The sequence below is a fragment of the Syngnathoides biaculeatus genome, chromosome 7 (genome assembly GCF_019802595.1).
Source record: "Syngnathoides biaculeatus isolate LvHL_M chromosome 7, ASM1980259v1, whole genome shotgun sequence".
Classification (NCBI taxonomy): Eukaryota; Metazoa; Chordata; class Actinopteri; order Syngnathiformes; family Syngnathidae; genus Syngnathoides; species Syngnathoides biaculeatus.
Window position 1 is genome coordinate 18,269,615 of NC_084646.1, and position 15,878 is coordinate 18,285,492.

Consider the following 15,878-nt stretch of genomic DNA (forward strand, 5'->3'; position numbering starts at 1 on the left):
AATGGATTACTATATATCAGAAAACAGGCATACTTTAGACTTAAAATTAATGTTTGCCTCCTATCTGCTGGTATCACATACAACCTAAGAGTCCAAACGCCGTGCTTTTTTCTTGGTATTGCCCAAGTCCTATACTGTAAAGAGATGAGAGAGTAATTTGCACCAATGAGTCTGTTCAACTCAATGAAATGGAAGGAAGTGGAACTCTGAAAAAGGCATAGTCCCTAACAAGAGATAAGCTGAAGGGCAAAAGATGGAAATAAATACTTGTTGTAAAAAAATATGTTAAAAACAAGTTTGACAGCAGTTTTGCTATGGGCAGAAGAACAGTTTAATGCAGTGCATACCAGAGTGAGGGGGTTTGAGTTAATCTTGGTCCCCAACAATTCATGGCTCTGCCTACAAGGGATGCATTTTACATCCAAGCAACAACTCACAGCTACATTTTAAAAAGCCCATCAGTGAGTGGATAGATAAACTGGGTATTTTATTGTCCCTAATGGGATATTTGGCCTGCAGTCAAGCTGGTAACACAATAGACTTAAAATAAACAAAGAATAGGGGAGCACACAGTGTAAGAGAAATGAAACACTGGAAAAAGCCAGGAGACAAAATGACCGAGCAGGAGCGGTGAAGCTAGAGATTAAGTGTCTATCTACAACACTTAAGGAGGTTTACGACTTGTGGAATTTGAAAAAAAAAGAAAATTCAAGGGTTTTTTTTTTTTTTTTTTACTTAGCATGTGATTGCCATAAGGTAGTTCGGATTTGATCAGTGCAACCTACATTATTGCCTCTGCAGGTTTGTAATGTAGAGACCCAACATCGAATGAAGACACCAGTGACTGCTACTCAAGGTCATTTGGCTTGGAAAAAGCTTATGACACTAGAGCAGACTATGTTGGCGGAAGGTCATGCCCTCGCAATGCCTTATCACCCGTGTTTGCAGCCAGTACTAAATAAACGTCAAATCCCACAGAGGATGCTATTTGTAGAGACCTTAAGGCTCAAAGAGAAATAAAAAGTAGACTACCTCAGCTGTAGAATTCCCTTGTGATACCAGCAGTGTGAGAGATTTTCATTTTTGTATTCCTAGTAAAAAAAAAAATAACATTTTTGCTAAAACCTTACAAGGGATTATAATTCAGTTCCAACGAGCCACTCCCTAAGTAAAACATAACTACCACTAACCTCTAACTAAACCTGTGTCTTCATTTTTGTGTCTCCTCCAGAGGGTACCCCAATTCGAGGTAAGACATTTAACTATCACAATGAAAAAATATAAATAGAACATAAAATACCTTAATCTCATTACTATAAGTAGACCACTCAACACTGTCTTTATGACTAATTAGGGCAATAATTCTGTTAGTTCCACCATAGTATTATAAAGACAAAATAACATCAATATTGCTGTGTTATCGATGTTTGTATTTTGTGTGGTCTGTGTTAAACATTTCACACTTCACCAATGATGTTCCATCTTTGTCTGTCTTCTGTACATTTTCATATTGTTGGGAAAAAATATATATTGCAGTTAAAATTGTATTTCCAGCCGTCGTTGGATTGTTGATGTTTAGGTGGGGAAATGGGCAAGAAGGTCTTCTTAGGCAGAGCTAATGAATATTGGAATATGGCAGGCTTTTTGACCCCTTTTTCCGCATCTTCTCCGCTTTGATATCCTTCTCATCATTCTGGACTCTGCTAGAGCCGAGAGAGAGAGAGAGAGAGAGAGAGAGAGAGAGAGAGAGAGAGAGAGACATGTAATGTTAGTAAGCAAGTTGCATTACAGAATTTTGCATTTATTCCCCAGTCTGTGACAAGAGTTTCTTACAAAGATGAACTACGCGATGCTCGTGGAGGGTATGCCTGCAGTTTAAAAGGAAGCTGTAGGTTTTTTTTTCCCTATATGAGAGGGTGGAAATCAAAACAGAAAAAGAAATGACAGTGTAAATCTAAATGCCTTTAAAAAAATAATGTTACATACGTTACGTATCCTCTGATTCAATGTGTTTGTTAAATTAAATGATTTTTGTTTCATTAATCAGGTAAGTATGCCAAGTTCCTTTTATGAAAGGTTTTGGATACATTGACCACTTGCACAATCTCTTGAGATCCAATACTAATTATGTATCAAAAATATATTTGCAAAGATGCAAGTGTTCACATTTGACAACATCACAGAAGTAATAACTGAGTAATTTCTGCATATAGTGGTTGTAATTTTCAGTGTTGAAATGCAGTGCACCCTAAAGGAGTTTTCCATATTTTCGGTACCTCAATTAGCGACACTACATAATTAAATTATTCGACACTGGTCTCCCTATGATCGATTGCTATTTTACAGCACTGCATACTACCTGGGCCATAATCAAAAGATTGTTAAATGAATAAATACTGCTCTGACTGTGTCAATCAAAACAGCACATTATTATTCTTTTAAAGGCAGACTTTTTGATACAACTCTCGTGTCAAGCGGTCATTAGGTTGTGATTGGTCGGTGTATGTGTTACAGGTGACCCTAAATCCTTTCACGTGATACACACAATTATTCTGATCCTTTTATCCATTAAATCCTTTCGTGAATCAATACCAACCCAGCCAAGTCTGCAATAGCTTCAGCATTTCCGGAGGTCTCGTTCATCACACTGTGGCAAACAACTCGTTTGATTTATGGACATGGTGACAATGACAGATGTAGTGTACATATGTAGAGTCTTAATGAATAAACCCACATACAAAATTCATTTTCTAAGTAGATGAATGAAAAAAAAAATCCGTTCCCCCTCAAACAAAGCAACACTGGTGCAGGATAAGAACCAAGTGAAAGGTGGAAAACTGGAAGGGTTGCACTCCATACCTGTGTCAACAGTGATTTCATGAATGCCACCAGGTGAGCACAGACAGCAATGGCATCACACATTGGCCTCACACTGGCTTGGCTACAATGCAATGACCTTGGAGTGATGGCAGAGCTTGCCTGAGTGGCATCCCAAACATGGATGGTAAAAGGAACTGCAGGTCCTGATGCCATGTGGTTACATGAGTGTCATACCTGCTGTGTCATTTTAAAACAGAAAGATCTCAACAGAAATCTGAATTGTGTGATCTTTGGTGACGTAAGCTCTTGGCTTCACAACAGTTTCTGAAACTATTAAGGAGAAGTGAATTCCTCTCTAAACTTTGGGGAATGTGAACTAAATGGAGCAGCTGCAGCAGGCTTCAAGCCCATGTCATGACATTGAACAGGACAAAACTGTATCTAACTTATTTTGAAAATATTCATACAATATCCCTTATGTTTACTGCTACATCATAAATTACGCTCCTATGTCCATCAAAATTGCTGTGTTCAAAAGCTCTCAGTTTAGATTGATGGTTTTCAATCAAATTTGTCTTGCAATGCCGTGAGTAGAGTTTGCGTGAGATGGTAGAGGGGAAATGGAGGGAACAGAATGCCTCTGGCAAGCTTGACTGGCCTCAGAGCAAGAATTGGGGAGTGAGACGGGGCCAGTTATTTTGTTGATTGCCTACAGAAATCAATCAAGGCTTGCTGGAGCACACTAATTGAATTACACAATTGGGTCTGGTAGAGGGGGTTACAATTGGCAAAGCTGCTGCAAAATAGTGACAGGGTGGGCAGACATCAACTTGGGGGGACTTTACACAATTAGTTTCTCATGCCTCAACTCAACCTATTCATTTTCTTCTCATCTTTTCTATTTTTGTCCTCAATCTTTTCATTTTATTCTTATTAATAAAACTTTTATTGGATCCTATTCCTACAGGCATTCAGAGGTTACAGTTTGTTGTCTAGTTTATTATCTCATAACTTCCACTGCCACTGAACATACAAGCCGATTTCTGCTAAGTGCCACAGTACAGTTAGAATTACCAAAGTACAGTTTGTAATGGTGCGCTGACAATGTACGATGGCAGGATTGTGGCTTCAGGTTTAATCACAGCTGTCCTAGAAGCTCCAGATAATTGTCAGCAGAGCGGGAAGAAAGTAATAATTGTAAAGAATAGAAAACCCTGGAATTGGAAACAATTTATGTCCCGTAATATCAAAATCCAATGTATTCTGCAGTTTTATACATAACAGAGGTCAAAATGAGTCCGTGGCACGGTTTAAGTTTGACCTCTACAGTTCTGTGGGTTGTCAACTGATCCAATAGCCTTTTAAAATCAAAATGCTGGCATAACTGGAGGATCTGAACTCAGCAATGTAATGTAAACTCGCCGCTTAATAATAAAGGACCTGCCCAATAAGCTCAAATTCATGAGAAGCTGTGTTGTGACAGCCATCCGACATCAAGAATGCGCTGTGTCACTCAAAATGTCCTAAAACAATGGAGGATACAGTGATCGTTGTGATATGTGGGCACCCAGCACTCCTGCTGAAAAATGAACCAGCCCTGGAGGATGGTGACTGGGGAAATTGATGCATGTCAAGTACTAAACTTGTTATAGAAGCAAATACAAGTTCAATGTGTATGCTTCTTCCCCAGTCATAAGCCATTTTTAAATGAAGGAAAACCATCCAGTCAGTGGAAAGCTTATGTGTATATTAAATATTAATGGCAAATCTGGCCGTTTTATCTGCCAGGTTTAAAATAAAATGTCTAGAATAGTTTGAAGAATGTTATCCTGGGGATTTCCAGCTTAAGACGGAGCCAAGTATTTCCCTCCCTAAATTTCCTTGATGAAATTGTCAGTTGGGGTCAAGAGGGGGGACCCAGTCTTGGAAAGGTGGGGTCACCTCTTATAGTCAGGTCTCCTTGACAGTGTCAAGTTTTGAAACATCGCTTGACGCCCCCGCATAGAGCCACATGGAAATTACCAGTTACCATGTGTTTATAAAGAAAATTATTATTGTCTTTTCTTTTTAACATTCAAAGTATACATTAGTCAATGTTGGATATATAATTTTCAAGATTTTTACAAAGAGGGGGGCAACACGGCAGGCTTAACCAAATGAGGTGTGTCAGAAATGTTCCAAGACATGTCGTATAAAATCCAAGTTAGTTTTCTGTCCAGAATACACGTTTTTCCCTTCAATGTGGACCAGACAATCTCCTGTCAGATCTACAATGAGATGCTGCTGGTTTTGTTGCATTCAGTGCAAATGTTGAGCAGGACAGTTCATGACTGCTTCACCATTACAATGTCCCGAGCATCCGATGAGCCCTGGCTGAGAAGAACATTGGCGTTCTGACTCACCCTCTCCACTAAACCGACATGTCTCTGTGGGATTTAGTTTTTCTTTTCCCCTTTCCAAAGCTCAATGGATTCATCAAGGGGACCCGTTTTGAAGACTTGGATGACATTAACATGGCAGTGACTATGGAGCTGTAGAGGATCCCGGGAGAATCCTTCTAGCGGTGCAGTAAGGCGCTGCAGAGAAGGCTTGGAAAGTGCATTAGACTCCAGGGGGATTATTTCCAAGGGAAAAAGTTGTAGTTTGTGGTTAGGATTTGAAATGTATTTTTTGTGGCAACAGTCCTGAAACTTTTCTGACCCAACTTATAGGGGTAGCAGAAAGGCACCCTAAACTGCGTTCGATGGCCTGGTACACGTTATCAGTACTCATCTGTTGAACAGTTGGGTTGCAGATTTTAATGTGGCAAAGTGCAAGGATATGAAACAAAAGTGAGCCAACATTTTTTCAGTCAGGTTTCAATCAGGTAAAATAAGATGGAAGGAAACTGTTGTTTTTATTGTCTTATTACTAGTAGTTGTGGGAACAATAGCTCTTGTTTTGGTAGCTTTGTTGGTAAAAAAAATTAATATATAATAATATTGTCAGGCGTAAAATTGAGTGATTGATTGTCATGAGAATTATTCTTGATGGAAATATGGAAAAAAAGCAATACACCTTCTCACATTCAGCTGATCATTCATCTTTTAAATAATATTGCACCACGTAAAATTCGACAATGGAGACCCCGGTCCGATGAACAGCTGAAGGCATACATCAAGCAAGAGTGGGAAAGATTCCCACCTACAAAGCTTCAACAATTAGTGTTGCTGAACGTTCATTGAAAGAAAATGTGATGTAACACAGTGGTAAACATGACCGTGTCCCATCTTTTCCGGAATGCATTGCAGCCATCAAATTCAAAGTTAATGATTATTTGCTAAAAACAAAGTTTAACACGTTCAACATTAAATATAGTCTCTTTGTGGTGTATTCAATAAAACATAGGTTGAAATGATTTGAAAATCATTTTCCGTTTTTATTTATCGCAACATTCCAACCTCATTGGAATTGTGTGTGTGTAAATATATATAATAGTTAATAGACCAGTATATGCAGTATTCTACATACTGGTCTATTAACTATTATTATGTAAAGTTTAAATTGATTTCAATAATTGCTATTGCTGTTTATTTGGATAGCTGTGGCATAAAGTATCGTAACAGAATATCAATCAAACAGTACAAGTTCCCATGGCATACATTTTGGTTTCTGTAAATATGGATGTTTAGGTATACATTTAAAAAAATGTTTCATTTTGATAATAGTACTAGCTATAATTTCTTTTGTTGAAAATTTTCCACATGAAGGAAGTGGGCCTCTACGAAGATGTAGTACAATTTGACGATCTACATGTGCTCGACCTAGTTTTGACTGCGAAAGAAATGGAAAGGAGCTCTTCAGATACAGCGTATTACATACAATAGTCTTATTGAGAGTAGTGGCTAGTTCATTGGTGATTCTTGGTTCACCACTAATGATCTCCTTTTCAGTATTGGTCAGGGAAGCCTGGACTGCGATCTGCTTGCTGAAGCAGCCAGAAGCACTAATGACATCATCAGGACGTGCCGTCAACTGGTCTCTAATTTAGAATGATGTGACGCCCATTGTTTCACCTCCCCCTGCACACACTCCCGCTTTCATGTTGTATTTTAGTAAATATTAGGTGACGTTCATCTGCACGTTGAAGGGATAGAATCTTTAATGAGATGAGCAATAACAGGCTCATTATCAAACAAATCCGCTGGGGATATTGCACTACTTGAAATTTTTTTTCAGTCACCCATGGGTTTCATGCTAAAGAGAATCTTCCTTTGCTGCTGTTTGAATATCAATATATAGTTCCGGCATTTGTAGAAATTTGTAGAAAAACTGTACAATTGCAAAGCAGAAGGTCAATTATATATTGTAAAATAGAAACATGTTTGCCATTCCTCGAGTTGAGTCTCTCTTTGTGCTATGCGAAAATGTTTTGTTTGATCCTTTTTAGTTTAGGCTACCATCTGTACACCCTTGCACAATAGCTTTCTGTACATTTGCATTATTACTTTGTCCTTTTTGTGGATTTTCTTTTCTTAGCGATCAAACGTCCTAGATGAGTCGCATCTAACTGCTACCAACAAATTTAGTGTGACTGATTCAGTCCGCTGTTTTATTTATTAAATTTGTTCCCTTTTTATCTGTGTGTAGCAGATGCTTGAGGGGAACGCTGTTTGTCATGGCGAACTGCATTAGCACTGTTGAACATTGCACATCTCAATGAAATAGTCCAGTCCATTCCGAGATAGACCCCGTTTAGGGAATTTTCCAACTTCTTCATGCATTGTCAAAAAAAAGAAAAAAATCAACTAATTATTGCCCTCCCTCCTTTTGCTCTTTTTCTGTCTGTCTCTTCCTTTCATTCGGCTTGTTTTTGCTGGATATTGTTGTTTCCAGGTGCCTTGCAGATTGAGAACAGCGAGGAGACGGACCAAGGGAAGTACGAGTGTGTGGCGTCTAATTTGGAAGGCGTCCGCTACTCGTCCCCTGCTAACCTTTATGTGCGAGGTAGGGAGAACACCAGTCTCAGACTAAAAGAGTAAAATGTCTGCACAATCCACTTTTAGTGTCGTTACTGTTGAGTTTAAGAAACGGTAATTGCTTCTTTTCTAGCGCTTGTATAAATATTTTAGCACTCATAGATAATATTGCCTGCCCATTATGTAAATGATTGTGTCATTATGTAAAATTTACAGTTATTTGACCAACTGATGTTCTTCTGTGGTATGATGTAACACTTCATTTTGTGTCTTCCAATGCCATGCCCAACTCACTTGGAAGGAAATGTGTAGTGGAAGAAGCCGTATGTCTGCTTTATCAGTTGTCAGACACCCCTTAACATTAATTGTGCACCCAAACAAATGTTCGCCCCCGCCCCCGCCCCCTTCCATTGAACATGTGGAAGTTGCTAAGTTTTTTGTTATTTTCAGGTACTGGACAACAACGGTGAGTCTGGATTTTGATTGAGTGAGGAGGGTTTAGTCGCCACCAGTCAAAATCTAAAAAGCAGATGACACTTCAAATAGTGAACGTCACTGTGACAGTATATAAAATAAAATATCATCTTCAGGAGCATAATTTCATAAAATTCTCAAATTCCGATTTGTTATGTAATCTTAACTTGAGTAGCCCTTTGAGTCAGCGGAACTATGGAGAACAATCAGTCACAGACGACGCAGGCCATATGGACAATGGCCGCCATTGTCCCACGAATTTAAAAAGACAATGAATCCCTGTTTAGTGAAGTTTAATAAATTGAAACAGATGCACTTTCACCATGTATTATTTATATGGCACACATTAAATAAAGATGCCGTGGTGTCTCCTCAGTTTGTTCTTTCTGCTGTGTACCAAATAACTTTGTTCCCAATAAATAATTCACTAGTCTGACATTATAAATTGGGTCAGGTCCGTTATATGTACTTACTATTGCTGTTGTATCACCGCAAATGGTTAAATGAGATAGCCAGCATTCATGTAGCGTACTCGTAACACTCGGGAAGATTATGCACTGAATGACAAATTACAGTTCAAAGTTAGACTGGAAATATTACATAATAATAACGGGAACTCTTGGTACACCCTTGGGATTTATTCAAAGATTCCTTGATTTGGAGACCAGAGAAAGTAGCTTTCATTGAACAATTTTTAGTGAAAAAAACGCTCCATCAGGATGTAAAAAGAGTCCACAAAGGTCATAATTATTCAGCTACCCTCTCACTACTGTTTGTAATGCACTTGAATGGTGTCAACCTTTTGTCTGTTTTCAGTTAAATTTTTGTCGATCAATTCTGGTACATGATGTTGACAGTCTTTTTTTTTTTTTTTTCACAAATTTGCACCTGAGATTAGCAGCTGTAGCAGACGTACATCTTGAAGGATGCAATTACTGTTGTACACCAATTGTTTTCAACTGTTTTAAATACAAACCTGTAACAATGGGCCAATCACCTTACAGCAAAATGTCGAGTCTTGAACTGCAGCTTCTAACTTCAGCCCAAATGTGTCTTATTTTCTTTTCTATCGCTCATTAGTTTTTCCTTATTTTGTTCTTATTTAACTTCCTTCTCTGACAAAATCAGCATAGGTGGAGCCTCTCCACGTGGCCATAAGTAGTTTTTTTTAACTTTCAATTTTGATACGCATGATTTCAAATTTAGTGGTGCCTCACCACCGTTTTTTTTTTTCCTTACTGGCGACGTTGATTGATCTTGATCTTGTTTATTTATTTAATATGACATTTATTCAAGGGGTGGGCAGGAAAGTGTTCTTTCAAAATGGGTGTCACCAGGAGCAGGGACAGTGAAGAGGTGGGGGGCGGTTTAAGCAAAGGGAACTGTAGCTGCAGCTAAACACCTTGAGGTGGCTTTTTTTACTCTCTCTGTGTTTCCCCTATTTTTCTCTTCTCCTCATGTCATTGTGTTCTGCATCAACCCCTTTACATCCCTCAGAGCTTCGAGAAGGTTGGTGTGTTTTTTCTTTTTACTTTTTTTAACCCACAATTGAGAAAAAAATTCAAAATGTTGAGAAAAATCTAGCTAGATTTGCCTCTTACGTAGCTCAATTCATTTCAAAATTAAATAAATGATGATCCAGTAAACCCAAAATGCTAAATTATTTTGAAATACATTTTATCTTTTAATTTCAAAGGAAGAAATGATGAAATCAAACCTGAATAGTTCAGGTTTTGTTAATTTACTTTTATGTTTGCATTGTGGGGCCTTTTCTGGTTTTGCATCCTCTGGTATTGCTTCTGCACCAAAAGGCTTTCTTGCATGTGTTGTCATGGAAACCCAGCACGCGGAACTAGCGGGACATGTTGCACGATGGAAGAATGTAACTGCGCTTGCATGCCTCTCCAGAACACCTTTGGCCGTATTGGTCTTTTCTTTATGCTTTCTGTGTTCTGTTCCATTTTTTTTTATCCTTGGTTTTTTTCTAAATCTTCTTCCCAAACAATCCGTTTTGGCTTACCCTTGGTTCTCGTATTTAAGTTGTGATTATGGTGTGTATGTCTGTTTTCCTTATTTTCAGTTGTGTTTCATAACGTCATTTTCAGTTGTTGTTTTTTTCTTCTTTAAATATGCATATGTATATGTGTGTGTGTGTGTGTGTGTGGTGTGTGTGTGTGTGTTTGTTTATTTCTGGTTTCTTCTTTTGATGGATTTGTGTTCCCTTTTCCAAATGATGCTGCTCTGCTTCTTGACTCTTGAAATGCATGTGGAAATGCGGAATGAAAGAGTGGATACAGCCAGCGTTTCTGTCATCTTGTTTAAATTGATCAATTCCGGAAGAAGATTGCGACCTGAGTGGGGTTCATGATGATTGCAGTTAAAGGAGGTCATCGTGTTGATCAATAACAATTTAACTTTTAAATCATCGTTGGACTTTGATGGAATGCCAATAAATTGTGCTTTTTTTTTTGTATAAATCTAATTGTGACAACAACTCATTGTTTAAATTTTTGTTCTCCAGTAAAAGCTTGTGTTTCTTTTACTTTTAGAAAATTGTAACATACCAACAACAATGTTATCTAAACTCACACAGAGCAGAAAAAAATGACTGAGACCACTTTAACATGCATACCAGGCACACTGTATGTCTTTAGGTTCGGAATTTGAATTTTTGGAATAATGCCTTCAACATCAACATAAATGTGCACTTCACTGGCGACACATGAGCAGCTTTTTAATGAGCCGAAGACAAGCAACAACAAACTTTTTTTTTTTTTTTCCTGGAGTTCATATCTGAAATGTGACTGACTGACACGCATGCCCCACTTATTTTTAATATTTCTTTGGGAGAAACTGCAGTTTTTGAAGAAAGTTTGAGACTAACTTTCAAAAGTTGCATTTTCATTTTAATCAGTTTTGTTAAAAGCACTCGTGTAAATGTTAGGTGTCAAACATGAATAGATGGGCCTGTCTAATACCTAAACTAGAATAGAATAAAAACAGTGTGTATTAATGATGTAATTTCAAATTGAGGATGAAATGGAATTTGACGCCACCTACCCCTCCCGTTTATCTATCACGTACTACTGCAGCTACAGTACTTCCTATATACGTCGACTCATTTTGTCCGTGCTACGGTAGCATATTGGGTGTGCCGATTTGACCTACCTTTTAGATCAATCAGCTTATCAAAACTTTGTCTTGAAATAGATTCAGTGTTTGAAGTCACAAAATCAGCCATCGCAATTTGTCTCAGGTTTAATAATGTGTGTCCTGTATTCAACTAATTTGCTCAAACTCTGCCGTAATATTGCCCATTTGTCTGATGTAATCCTGAGTTTTTCCATACCTGCTTCCGTGAGAATCAAAGTCTTATGATTCTGGTAATCAAGGACTGGAACTAGATCCACCACAGGCATTGAAAAGTAGATTTTCAAGCTCAACGCTTTAATAACTGAATCCTGACATTAGATGACATCATTTATATCTCTACGCGACCACTCCCTAATTTAGCAGTTATCTCTGAGTTTCAATTAAAACCCTTCTTTCTAGCAAATGACTGAGAACACCTGTTTGTGATCAAGGCTTACCAGGAAATAGTATTTTTTAACTGCCATACCCAAGCCTGACAAAAAAACCCACTCCAAAAATGACAAAAAACTTTTGACGTGCATTGAAGTATGACTTTTAGGTCAAAATGATAACAGTGATGCAGAAAGACTGTGCTGTTATGTCTGCATGTGCATGTCTGCCCTCCTCTAATGACAAATGCCTGGTTCTCAATGTGCTTGCACGTCGAGCTATGTGTTTGTGTGTGACATTGGGAAAGAAAGCTAGATTACACCTTAGGTTCTCACTGAGCAAATTACACAAAAGCCTTCCTTTTCCGGCAGATATTTGTAGCCAACTCTCATAAACTCCTATTTATTAAAAGCAAACTTTGATTCTTTATATGACAACACAATGAAGGCCTAACCACATGGGGACACAGCTGAATGAAAACTGGCAGCTTTTCTAAAAATATGTTGATAAACTACAAATCTCCTATAATCGGATGCCCCTGCAATGATTCCCGTCACATTTCTTTAGGCATTAATTTCCATTTTGATGAGCTGCTACCTATAGACCCTCTTTAGCATCAGCGCAGTCAAGGTATTAATACAGACTGACCCCTGGAGCTTCTATGTAAATGTATTAGGCTTCAACCAGAAACCATAACAAAAGGATCTCCATATGATGCCTGCGTCCCCAGGCAGCAACAGGGTGTAATCTCAGCTTCAAGGTGACACTAAAGGCTGCACATTATTTTGGCTTCCGCCTTCATTTTAGGGCGGCAAAACCTGCCCTACCAACATGGCCAATAATGTCCACCTTTTTTTTTGTTTTTGTTTTGTTTTGGGCACAAATCCCTCCACAACACCACCCACTTTTAAACTTAGCGCAGTACTCTGGCGTTCTCTCTCGACTGCTTTTCACTTCGTTCACTGTAAGTCGTTTTGTCTTTCTCTCCACATTGGGGCTTGAAACAAGATCATGTATCCAATTAGTTATACGTTTACTTTATGTGCCTCGCATCTCCAAATGGGCCGGCTGGGTTCTGTGAATGAGTGGCCTGTCCATGCAAATTTCCTCCCAATTTTCTGTTTTGCACTACACTTTAGAGAGAAAAGCACAGGCCCATTCTTAATAGACACGCACACTCACATTTACATATGTACATTTATACAATATACATGTGTGCGTCCCAGGAACATCCCATGCAGACTGTCAAGTACCAGCCACTGCCAAAGATAAAACGCTTTCGGTTGTGTCCACCTAACAATATAATTCAGTTCAGTACAGCGAAGATTTATTTGTTTTTGTCAGAAAAAATTCCTGATGGGTACCAAGACGTTCTTTCCGCTCAGTTTCTTACATTATTTATTATAATACCTGCAACACTGACATAGTACGGTAGTGGTAGGAAGCGTTTCAGTGTTGCAATGTCTGTACTCTTTGGTCCAACAGTGAAGAATCAACCAATTCCGATTACGGGAATGGATGAGGAATAGCAAAAAGTCACCATTTTAAAACAAACACTGGATACAGAAAAGGAGACGAATCTTGGCTCTTTTTGTTTTACTTTATTTTATTTTATTTTTTTCAAGAAAACATAAACCAGGAAAGACAAACCCAGGAATCAGTGTATTAGCAATTTATATTTGCTTTGGCATACCGAACAGAACTGTCCCTCTCAAGGTGGAAACACTGTTTTTAACTTGGTGGAAGGTGTTCATGTGTCCAATATTGATTTTTAGGTTTGAGACAGGCTCATTCACTCAGCAGCTCCCAGTCCATTTGACTGACTTGAGCCCCTGGGAGAGAAGAGCACGATCACACACATTTGACCCAGCATGTCCGCAGAAAACAGATTTGCCTCTGCTGTTCTTAGAATTGGAGACCAAATTATTAGAAATGCAAAACCCAGCTGGAAAAAAAATTAAGTATGCATTTGTCTCTTGTGTTCAGGTGCATTTCAGTACTGTCTGTGGAACTGTGCAGAATTAGTTCTTGTTGTGGATTTGTTCATTTTGATTTGTCACCCATTATTTGTCAGTGTGTCTGGAATAGTCCTGTACTTGGGTACTAATGGCATGCTTGGAAGGGCTTGGTGTGACATTTTTGGATGGAACTAGTTCTCTGTTGTTAGCCAAAGTGGATTGGGGGCACTTGTATGTCACTCTGGCCACACCCATGCATGTCTGTGTGATGAATGGGCTGCCCTTTCACCTTTGCTTTAAAGGCATCGTTTTTGAAAAAACTGCAGAATGCTGCCAACTTATGTTGGATTTATGTTACACTATGTTCACCCACCGCAACAATTTTAGGAAATCAATTTTGACTAAATAAAAGTACAAATGATTATACAGTATGTCCCAGTGCTTAGGTTCTTAATACTGATGGTGAAATACATATTCTAACTCCTAACTTAAAGCCTTTTATATTTTGTACATGACAAATGGGCATTTCCTCAAAGGTAAGGTAAATGCCTAAATTTCAAGATTGTGAAGTAAGGCAACGAGTGTTTTGACACAAAATAGAGACTAAAATGAGAATTAAGTGGTCTATTCTATAACTCAGTCGATGTACTTATTCTTTTCGTTTCACTTAAAGCACAAATCACATTTTAGCATGTTGATTATTAAATGGCTGTTAAAATCCCAAAGACATTGTCACCGTCATCTTAATAAAGAACAACACTAATGATGAAATGCTCATATTACTACAAAACAGTCCCAATGTCTGTACTCTTTGAGATGAGTCAAAATCCCCAATCAGTCATCATGAGTGCTATCGTTTCGAAAGCAATCTCAAATTGCCTCGATTAGGCCATTTAATCTCCATCTCTACAGCCAAATCAGCCTCTCCGCCCCATACACACGCACACCTCAGGGACAAAAACCTCACGAGTCTCCAAGTTGCATTTGCACGCTCAGGTGCTCTGTTTAAGGCTGTCCTCTTGTAGTTAAGTCTTGCTTTGAAGCCCCAATGTGTGAGACCTTCAAACCCTCTTTGAGCCATGGTCTGTCTTTGCTTTGCTTTGGTTTGTAATCACAGTCTCCTTATTCTATCCCCCTACTTATGCCCCCTTCCTCCCTCCCTGTCAATGATAACCCTGCCCTAACCCTATGCGTATTGTACAGTATGTCGATATGTCCACTGGTCTATCTGCTTGTCAACTTCTTTTTGTGTGCCGTCTTGTCGGTCTGTCTCAGCTTTTTATTTCATCATTTTCTACTCTTACATTTGTACAAATTTCCTGCATTCTCTTTGACCTTCTTTGCATCCCAACAAACATGTTGACATAAAAGAGTATGACGGTCGCCGACTTCAGAAATCTCAGCATCGATATCTGTATTAGTAGGTTCCACTTTTAATTTGAATCCAGAATTACTTAGCTTTCTCTTCGGATGCTCTTAAAACGAGAAACAAACTCTCTGGCTAAACAGAATGTGTTTTAATATTCTAGGAAAGGTACTCATGGTACTGACTTGGACGTTTTATAGAGCAATGCACAAACAATCGTCAGGCAGTTATTTCAGCCCATCACTAGTTTCTCGCCTTGTGTTAAATACCGTAAAAATAGAGAAAAGCAAGCTTGGTATGAACGCCGTACTCCTCTATTTACCTTCCCTTTTCTGTGTCTAATGCTTATTGGGATGCCTATCATGCACATCTTTTAGATTGTTTGACTCGAATAACACCAAAATACAAACCGTATATGTACTTCTATACACTTAGACGGTGCATTTTGTATCACATGCATCAGAGGTCATCCTTCATTAACTTGTATCCTCATTTCAACTCCTGCGCATTTTAGTTTTTTTTCCTTCTGTTCTCATTCTGCCCTTCTTCATCAACATTTCCCCTCTTTCAACTTTCTCCCTCCTTCTCTGGATTTTCTACTCCCTGTGGATCCAGTTTTGTTTCTTGACACCAACACTGTGTCACAGTGTAGAATTTCTTGCCACAACAACTCTACTTGTTTTCTACGTACTTATAGGCACACACCTTGTGACTCTTCTTATTTTGTGTTTAACTGGGACTGCGATGTGACAGTGTGCCACCATCACATTCTGTCACATT

General features: G+C 38.6%; 1 protein-coding gene across 6 annotated transcripts in view; it reads left to right on the plus strand.

Moving 5' to 3' along the window:
- ptprsa (protein tyrosine phosphatase receptor type Sa) overlaps positions 1-15,878 on the plus strand; it is a 246,696-nt gene that overhangs the window by 157,260 nt on the left and 73,558 nt on the right. For all 6 annotated transcript variants that reach the window (XM_061824188.1, XM_061824191.1, XM_061824193.1 and 3 more), the window contains one exon: positions 7,696-7,806. In XM_061824188.1, coding sequence (XP_061680172.1) covers positions 7,696-7,806 — 111 coding nt within the window. The remainder of the gene's footprint in view (positions 1-7,695; positions 7,807-15,878) is intronic.